General features: G+C 46.0%; 1 protein-coding gene across 1 annotated transcript; it reads right to left on the bottom strand.

Moving 5' to 3' along the window:
• Positions 1-1523: 1523 nt before the first annotated feature.
• VPS37C (VPS37C subunit of ESCRT-I) lies at positions 1524-9612 on the bottom strand. Its single transcript, XM_082221362.1, has 6 exons — positions 9551-9612; positions 7980-8054; positions 5437-5553; positions 5176-5347; positions 4515-4597; positions 1524-3833 (listed from the first exon to the last, which is right to left on the bottom strand). The coding sequence occupies exons 3-6, from the start codon at positions 5530-5532 to the stop codon at positions 3084-3086; spliced, it is 1101 nt and encodes a 366-aa protein (XP_082077488.1). The 5' UTR covers positions 5533-5553; positions 7980-8054; positions 9551-9612; the 3' UTR covers positions 1524-3083.
• Between the last annotated feature and the right edge of the window lie 290 nt (positions 9613-9902).

Raw genomic sequence — 9902 nt, 5'->3', positions numbered from 1 at the left:
GGACAGCGGGAGAAGGCTGGCGGAGGGCTTTCCCCTCCTCCAGCCCCGCAAGCTCCCAGAGCGATACCAAAGCTGCACGCAGCTTCCACATGGCTCTGGGTCCCGTTCTGGGGGCTGGGGGAGGGGGAAGCTCCGCTTTCCCCTCCTCCAGCCCCGCAAGCTCACAGAGCGATGCCAAAGCTGCCAAAGCCCGAGCTTCCCCAGCCCCGCGCCTGGGGGGGATAAATTTTGTTCCTTTATTTCCCCCCCCAAAAAAAAAAATCTAGGTGCGTCCTATGGGCCGGTGCGTCCTATAGGGCGAAAAATACAGTAAATTATGCAGAAGCCATTTCATAGTTTTCAGTTGCAAAGTGAGATTGCAGTTTGAAAGCTGCCAGTGAAATTCTTTGTGAAGTGCACAGTTACTCCTTACGATGATCCTCACAGTAAAAACCTATAAATAATTGTGGAACTTCAGTATTATTTAGGAAGTTGCCATGCTCTGTGCCTAAATAATAATATTCCCCCTTCCTGATCCAAAGAACTTTTTTTATAAAGGTACTTCTGCAATTTAAAAAATGATGTTAGTATCCTAAAAGATTACCATACGTGTAATTACACACATGCTGTAGTGGTTAGTGTGTTGAATTAGTAGAGAGATCTTTGTTCATATCTGCACTCAGCCGTGAAGCTCATTGTGTTACCTCCAGCTGACCTAGCTGACAGGGTTGTTGTAAGGACAAAGGCAGAGAACCATACAATTGTAAGTTCCAAGGTAGAAAGTTGAGACTAGAAATGCAGTTAAAAATGAAAATGTGGTTTCCCTTTGGAATGAAATGGACTAGACAAAAAACCTGTTCTGTCCTAGACAATTTAACCACTCCATTGATTTGTATGGGATTACAAAAAAAAGTTTTATTTAGAAAGCAGAAAAAAATTGAACAAATAGGCTTACTCTGGCTTTTAGACTCTTTAAGAACCACCTTAGAGCTCTGGTCGTTTCTACTTTCTATAGTCAGTTTTCAGAGTACTGTCCATATTTATCTACAAACAGAATTTTTCACATGCAGTCCTCCAGGACCTAATTTTAGTGCACATAGGACAGCTATTTTCAGAATGTATTCAGAAAGTGCTGCCAAGATCTCCTCCTACATAAAATGTATTAATATGTGATGCAAAACTATGTGCATGCAGCCAAAGGTAAGGCCCATCACACTTGTCTTGTATGTGTCGACATGCACTAATCCATGCAAAAGTGTGTATGAGAGTACGGGGTGGCTATACTCACTTTTGTCATGTGGCCCATGCAGCCCTTGGAGCAAAGAAGGTATATCACCTCTGATCTAGTGTTAGGTTAGAGTCTAACAAAGTATAGATGATAAACCTAATAGATCAAAGTTGGGGAACTGAGAGTTAAAAGTCAGTGCCTTCCATATGAGAGGTTAATTACAGTATACAGAAACAGAACAACACTAAATGCATCAATAAGGAAAGGGCAAATGGATGGTAGAAATTGCAGTGGACAAGATAGAGGAAACATGGTGTTGAAGGATGTTGAGAAGGGCAAAGTTTATTAGTCCATGGGGAAGAAAGATGCACAAATGGATCTCTTAAGTAGGGCACAGACACAAGGAACAGTCAGATACGACAAGGAAACATATGACTCTGTGAGATGAAAGGTGAAAGGCCTTATTGAAACAAACTAGAAGTCAAAGGGAAGATGTTTAGCAAGCAAAAAAGAAACATCAATATCAGATATCAATCACCACAACTCCATTTCCAAAAGTCATAATCATAAGCTTCTGTGCAATTCATCCAAGTTTTATTACCATAATTAATCACAGATATGGAACTGCTTCCATCAAATTCCAGGCGCGTTCTACCGGGTCAGATCTATTAGTAGTCTATTTTTTAAAAAATAAATTACGGGCAAGCAAAAATATAAAGTGCTTAGCAAAGCTATTTTGATCAACATCAGAGCCCCTCAGTTTCCTCAGTTGGGAGCCAGTGTTTCTTCTTGTCAACTGAAGTGGGACAACAAACAAAGGAGGGAGAGGCTTTCGTTATCAAAGTCCTCTCTTACACCAAGAGGTTACTGAAGAAACAGGGCAGCCACAGAGGCCTACATGCTTCAGTGAAGCAAACTACAATCAACAATGGAAAGAGGAATAGCATTTTGTCCATTATTCCCATGTATAAAAATGCAGAGCGATTTGACTTTCTATAAAAGTCAAACTTGCTGTCTTATTGTTCAGCGAACCGTTCCAAGATCCTCTAGCTCACACCTTCCACATACTAATTATTAGTACAACTAATACATCCACTGTTTACCCTCAGAAGGGAGGATAAAGACAAATAAGCCATGATGAAAACACACTGGAGGAAAGGAACATGCAAATTAGCTAACCTCTATGGGAACGGCCACCACAGACCGACGGATGGACATTTGACTGCAGCTGAGGTTAGGTGAGGGAGCTTTTCATTCTCCGTTTGTGTTAGCTGGGCTGTGCTTTCTATCTACTGTCTAGTACATAGTAAATTTTCTTGGTGCCAGGAGAAATCATACATTCATTCATTCCTCTTCTGGAAAACATGCTCTTCTCATCAGAAATGCTGATCTGATTTCTCCATCATGAGTTTTGTGGAAATTATAAAGTGAGCAGAATTCATTTTATTTATGTATTATAGATACTCTAATGTAGTAAAGTAGAAAACAACACACACAGTCATGAGCACACCAACACACGCACGGGACCAGATCCAAGCTGCAGCCAGTAAGCGGCTTACTTGGAACAATGCCAGTATACGTCAGCTAAGTGTCTGGGCCTAGATTTGTATTTTATACTATGGCTTGGACGGACTGCTTAGTCAGTACAGCTGGCCACTGAAGGCTGCCAAGTCATTGCCTGCTGATACTCAGGAAATGGAACCATCCCACACAGCCAATCCTTTCCAACTCTTACAGCATCAAACCACACACGCCATCAATATAATGCTAACGGAAGTATGTCTCTCAAGAGGATGCACCCAAGTTTTCATTCAGTAGCTAGCAAAAATCAATTCATCAGGCTGCTATGAAAAAGAATACTGTCTGGGAACGGGGGCTAGTATCCTGGCCAAGAAGGGCCCTGAGGGGGCAGGGGTGGTGGTGGTGGATACCCAAACGGTGGGCTTGGACCTGTGGGATATGGAGGCTGGGAAGGGATGGAGTAGCTAGGCACTGGAGGCTGGGTAGGATAAGGGCACTGGGGCCTTCCCGCTGGTGGAAAAAATGGAGACTGTGGGTATCCTGGTCCTGTAGATGGAGCCCTAACGGGGGGCTGAGGGTATCCTGGTCCAGAAGGGGGTGCTCTGGAGGGAGACCAAGAGTACCCAGAGGATGCAGATGGGTCGCCTACCTGAGGCTGGGGTAATGAACTGCTAGAAGAGACAGGTGGGTACCCAGGACCCGAAGGTGATCTATTCGGAAACGGGGGTTGGCTACTTGGCTGAGAGGAGGAGACATGTCCCACCATAACAGGTGCTCCTGCAAAAGGAGCTGGCTGGAGAGCTCCGTGAGCTGAAGGGCCGGTGGGCATGCAAGGGGATAGACTGTAAGGTAAAGGATAGGGTAGTCCCCCAGCCAGGCTATTCTGCGGCTGCTGGTTTGCAGGCCCAGAAGGCATCGTGGAAGGATGCTGGTGGTTGAACGCAGAGCTTCTGGCTGGCTCTTGGGAAGACTGAGACTTCCTCAACACTTCCTGAAGCTTCTCCACTTTCACCCGCCGTAGATGGGACAACTTCCTCATGGAGGAAAACTGCTCCAGGAATGTCTCCAGAGGCACTTCGCCCTCCAGGAACTTTTCAGCCATCATCTGCAATGTAAAAAGACAATTAAACCAGGGCTTTCATTTGCAGTAAGGAACAAGGTTCTCTGCTGCGTTCTTCATCACAGCATGCACATTCCATCTCCCAATGACTACTCCCAGGGAAAAAGACTGGACAGGGGGTGGGGGTGGTGAGAGAAACTGGATCCTCCCAGGCAACTTGTCCATTGCTCTAGAACAACGGTGACCAAGTTCCCACAAGTCCACATATGAAATAGTGCCCCTCAAGTCCATCTGCAGCCCTCAGTTCCTTGGCACAGTTTTGCATCTAGTCTACCATCCTGGGAAGCAGGAAGAGAGAGAGCCAAACACAAGGGCAGGCCGGACACTAAGCCACAGTCAGGTTCCTTGGCTCTTTTGCCACCGCACTGGAGTGCCATAAACTCTTGGCGCTTGCGTGGTTTATGGGGCCCATGCTGCTGACTGGCCACCCACTCTAGCAAACAAAACAAGCTCATTAAAACAAAACACATGAACTACATTATGAGATGATTCTCATGCTGGCTTGAATTTAGGATGTGAGAAAGGAGAGGTGATACAGTCCTGGCCAACAGTCTGGGTGTATGAGGGTCAGCCTGGAGAGAGGTGAGCTCAGAATAGATCACCAGTATTAACAAACAGTATCAGACATGAGTCTTGTTTCCTCCTGAGTTTAAATCATAGGCTAACCTCAGATTCTTCTTCGATTTTCTGCCCTTCTACCTCCAGAAGATTTAACAGGGTGCCAGGCTGCATCGCTGCTGAGAATTTCTCTGGGATGGGGAAAGAATAAAGAAGGGTGATTAAAAGTGCCATGCAAAACAAGCACGTCTCCTTCCCTCCATCTCAGTGACAATGTCAGTTCCTGACTCTGCACAAGCAGATATACATGAAGAGTGCCACCTCTGAAGGCACAGCTCCCATTGCTTTCAGAGCTGCCACCACACAACTATCCAGCCACAACAGAGAGGAAGGTTGGGGAGATCAAGAAGAACAGGGGTCTCTGTTGCCTATACACAAGCACAGAGCTTTCTATGGTTATCCAGGCACAAATAGCATTGAAACTATGGTGCACACCATCAGTCTGTTCAGGCAGCTAGAAGGCTCAGAAAAGAAGGAACCAAAATATTTTCTCATAAATGACCCTCCCTCCTTGATGACCATCCACATTTGCAATGGGAGAGGTGTCAAGAAACAGGAGCCATTTCCAGATCAGGAGTGGCTAACCCTAGGGTTCGCCTCCACACATCCCAACACAGAAGAGGAATCACAAGAAGTAAATCTGGTTATGGGGGCGGGGGGGGGAGCCTACTGATGCCCCATCCTGGACTGAGGAGATCTGAAACGTTACCCAGTTTTGCCTTTTGCTCCTGGCATTGCTCGACCAGCTTCTGCAGTTCTTGATATTTGTCTGAGAGGTTTGCACGTCCTGTTTCGAGGGGTTCCTGAAACTTCAGGTTCCGCTCTGCCAGACTGCGATTTGTGGCCAAAGCCATCTCCCTTTCCAACTGGACATCCTGAACCTGATAAAGACAGGCCATTGTTAGGGAAAGGTGGCCCCCCTTAAGCCCCCCCCATTCCAGTCCAATCCTTCTGATGCATTCTAATGTACCTCATTAGACTCCAGTGCCAAGCGTTCAATCTCCTCTGAATTGTCCTGCAGCTCCTTCAGCTCATCCACAGTCTTGTCTCTGAATGCCATCATCATTTAGGAGGCTCATTAATACCTCTGAGTCAAAAGAGAAAGCACAAGTGATTAGCAGGTTTTATATCCCATGCTAGGCATTCCAATCCTTTCATGTGTTGGTAATAAACGTCTTTACCACCCTGTTTATATGACTGCAGGGTGACTCTATCATTTTCATTGTTAGTTTATAGAAGCTGTGTTTCCACATAAGGCAAAACCAATGCACAGTGGCACACCATGATCATACTCATTCCTCCCTCCCTCATTTTGGCAAACTGGATTTAAGAGTATAGCTGCCACATGTGAATGTTAGCCCAATAATGCAGGATATTTTTCTTCCAGATTTAGTAGGGAAGGGAAGTCCCAATGCATGTTGCACTTTCTGCATGCACGTGCCAGTTAAGACATTGTCATTTTGTACATAGTATGTTCCTTTGCACAATAACCCTGTGTTTAAACTCTGTAATCCATCCTCATCCTGCTAATCCCCACCCCACAGTTTGAAGTAGCAGGGTCTGCATGGAAATCTGCAACGTCCCGGCATCACTTTAGGTGTCAGATACACTCAGGCAGCCCAATAACTGAAAAGTTCTATGTGTGAAACCATGCAAAATTAGGAAACAGCAAGCATAAGAAACCACCCGATTCAGAAGCATGCTGCCTTACCCAGTATCAAGAAAAACAGTGTGTGTGTGTGTGTGTGTGTGTGTATACACATGAACTATTTGTATATACAATATTATATCATTTGTATCTGAGAAACTCACAACAGTCCTGTAGCTCACTCTCCCTTTGTTTGAATATCTGGTCTAAAAACGGCTCGCCTTTGTTTTGGAACAACAAGGCAAGCTCTCTCTCCATACTTCCTGCTCATTTAGCAACAGTCAGTGCACAATTGTTGGCACAAGGCCTGATTCAGATACTGCTCTTGTCTGCTTAAAAGTATTTATTTGATTCTTTAGCTAATTGGGGCCTCCCGCTGCTGCTGCCGCCTCACGATTTCTGTTCTCATTCTGAAGCAAAGTTCTTAACCCGAGGTACTATTTCTGGGTTAGTGGAGTCTGTAACCTGAAGCGTCTGTAACCTGAGGTACCACTGTATCTTGTTGTTGTTAATTTGATTTATTAGTCACTCAACGCAAAAAAACTCTCTAGGCAGCTGAATTCATCTAACAGCCCCACAGAAGGAAGCCCCGACACAAGGACTTCTGGCTTTCTTCCACTCTCTGCCCCAGTTGGGAGAACTCCAAAACAGTGAGCAAGGGGAGGATTGTTCCATTTAGTAAACTGCAATGTTTGCGCAGATGGTACAGCTGGATGAGAGTGATGTTGAATTCCACCCAATCAACCTATAGTCACTCCACACTGCCAAATTAAGAGTGAAATTAATAAATTATTTTAAGTCATTCCAAGTTCCTCAACAGTTCCTAGCTACCAGTGTCTGTTAATATCAAAGGATCTGGTGGTTCTTTTTCCTTCCTCAGTTAAGTGAGTGAGTCCACCTTACTCTTTGTTTTTTGTTCTGATCAAAGGTGGGAACAGCTTTTTCCATTTCCTTTCTTTACTCAGTGTTTTCCAAGGGAAAGCATAATCTGTGTCTGAGTAATGCTATCTCAGCATCTCTAGCAGTCATGTTGGGGCTTCATCATCTGCTGACTGCCAAGTGGTGCTTTTCTCATCATCTTGTCAGCCAAGATGTATTACAAAGATTACTCAGTCACACTGCCACAGTTTCCCATTGCATGTGCCTCTTGTGGCTGATTCTAGGATTAACCAAACTCAGTGGTCCTATGGGTCCAGATTAACACCTGACTTTTCAACAGTTTATCAGATCCTTCAAACATAGTTTCTCCCCCTTGCTGTCCCACCACATCTACTCTCATTAAAGACAAGGGATGGAATTCAACATCACACTTTGATGGAATGCCCTGTCAGTGCAAGTACTGCAGCAATGCCCCGCCCATCTGGCTCAGCTGCCCCAGCCACTCTGGGCAGCTTCCAACACATATAAACACACTTTTTGGGATGGAATGGGGGTGAGGCATGATGGCAGTGAGGACGCAGCAGTGCCCACCGGCAGAACCCATCTGGCGCTTCCACCCATGCACCAGCAACAAAACAATACCCCTCTTTTCCCACTGTCACATAATAGTTTGGTCCTTATTTTCCAAATATTCTGTTCAACACAAGGGGTGGCATCCAATGCTGGGTCCAACAACACAACATATTCCTGTGAGCACAATGAAGCTTCTTCTCCTATCCCCTCCGCCTCCCCACATCCCAATCAGCTTTGGAAAGTTGTGGAGACCACAGGGGGAGGAGAGAAAATGGATGCCATGCTGCACCAGTTGAATTTCGCCAAGAGCACTGGATACTAAGACTGGATAGTTTTAGCCTTTTCTAAACCAAAATTTGCACACAGCAGGTGGAACAAACAACAAACTGGCAAGGATCATAAGCTGTTACTACCTGGTAGTAGCTCTTCTACCTCTTGTTGAAGCAAAACATTTCACAGGTTTGGCTCTGAGGATCCTGCATCAGTATCTGCAAGAGAATTTAAGTCAACCTTGTTAGCCTACCTGCCTCCAAAACTGAATGAATTAAGCTCTTCTGTGGGAGGGAAAGCGATTTTCGTTTCAAGGTTAGTGCCACAATTTGAGCAGCTGAGGGCACTAGACATATTCAATTTTTACATCTACACCTAAGATGCTATTGAGTGTACACCCTCTTGAGCATACACTCGGTAGCAAATCATTTCCCCCTCTTTGTAATGTATGAAACTGCCTGTAAAATGTGTAATGTGCTTAATGACACAGGTGAGCACTCTTATTTAGCAAGTCTCTTAGTGAACTCTAGGGGCCAGCCAGGAAGCATTTGTTAGTTAGCAGACTGGACCAAATAAATACTCCACATCTTTCCAGGGTATCTTTGTACATGTTTATATGGTTTATCCCATGTATGCCAGTTCTTGAAAGGTGTGCACATATGCAGGCAAGACTCAATTACATCAGCATAATGGAAACTGTGCTTTGCACATGTCTTTACAGGCCATCCACGTTGTCACAGCTACAAAGCTGTTCTCTGCAAGTGGCATAAACAGAGAACATTCCAGTAAGTCCAGAATGTGAATAAGCATTAGCATGAATCCTTGCTGTGTGCCAATACTGGACACAAATATAACTATCAGCAAGAAAACCTAAAAAGCACTAACAAAGTTGCCGGAATCATTTCTATGTTGCATTCAGGAGTGGGAAGACAATAGATGGTCAGTTGTCAATGACAGGTGAGGAAGCATGAGATTTGCAAGGAAAATACTAGCTACAGAGGAAGTTGATGTTTGTTCACTGGAATGCCAGTAAGAAAAATATACCTGGGGGTAAGGTAATTGATAAGCAAAAAGTTCAAAAGTAAAAGATAACTTATTATTTATTCAATTTATACACATGCATTTCTGGTACCACCGTTAACGTTCCCCTTCTTTAACCACAACCTCAGAGGCAGCCAAAAGGGGGTGGGGGGAAGGGCACACAATCATTCAATCAGATTTGCTACATGAAAATGAGCAGCGTCCCCTTCCCTTTTAAGCTGAGCCAGAGATTCACACTAGCATCTGATTTCAGTGCCATGAGTATCCTGCCCCCCAAAGAAGTTACAAAGTGTTGCTGTGATGAGAGGACACATATTTGAGCACGAAGGAAGCTGCCCCTAGCCAAACCATCCCATAATACCTAAGAGGAGGAGGAGAGTCCCCTCTCAGGGAAGGCGTGGCTCCCAGAAGAGCACAAGACCCAGTTCCCTCTCTTGCCATTTCAGAAGCCAAGTGTCTACCACCCTCCATCGCTCAGATCCACGGGGCGGGGGGGTGGGATCCTGCCCACCGGGAGCAGGTGGCGGGGAAAGTGCCGCCCGCACAGAGGACTCCTCTCTCACGCCTCCACACCCTCCACTCGAATGAAGCGAGAGGACGCAGCTCGACTCTTCTCGCGAGACGGCGCGAGGAAGGGTTAAGTGATAAAATTCCCGTAAGGGTCGCGATTTACCTGCGATGATCCGGAGGGAGAGGGGGGGAGTGAAAAGCGGAACAGAAGAGGGAGTCCCTAGCCGCCGAAGTACTTCCGGCTTCCGGTGGAGATCCGGAAACTGTGCGCTCATTCTACTCCGAACCAAGAAGGGAGGGATTAACTCGAAGCTCATTCCCCCCCTCCCTAAAGGAGGGGAGGTGGTATGTTCCGCAGGCAGAACCAATGAGAGCGGCGTGCGGCACCTCCGCCGCGGCCATTTTGTCGGCTGGGGGAAGCCGCGCGGCGGGCTGGGGCGTCCGTCGCGGGGCGAGAGTGGGCGGAGTTTCCTCGCCCTCGCACCTCCCGAGGGGTCGAGGAAAGGGCGGGTCAT

The sequence above is a fragment of the Podarcis vaucheri genome, assembly GCF_965113315.1.
Source record: "Podarcis vaucheri genome assembly, chromosome: 1".
Lineage (NCBI taxonomy): Eukaryota > Metazoa > Chordata > Lepidosauria > Squamata > Lacertidae > Podarcis > Podarcis vaucheri.
The sequence above is the reverse complement of the archived record's forward strand: the minus strand, read 5'-3'. Positions and strand labels throughout refer to the sequence as shown.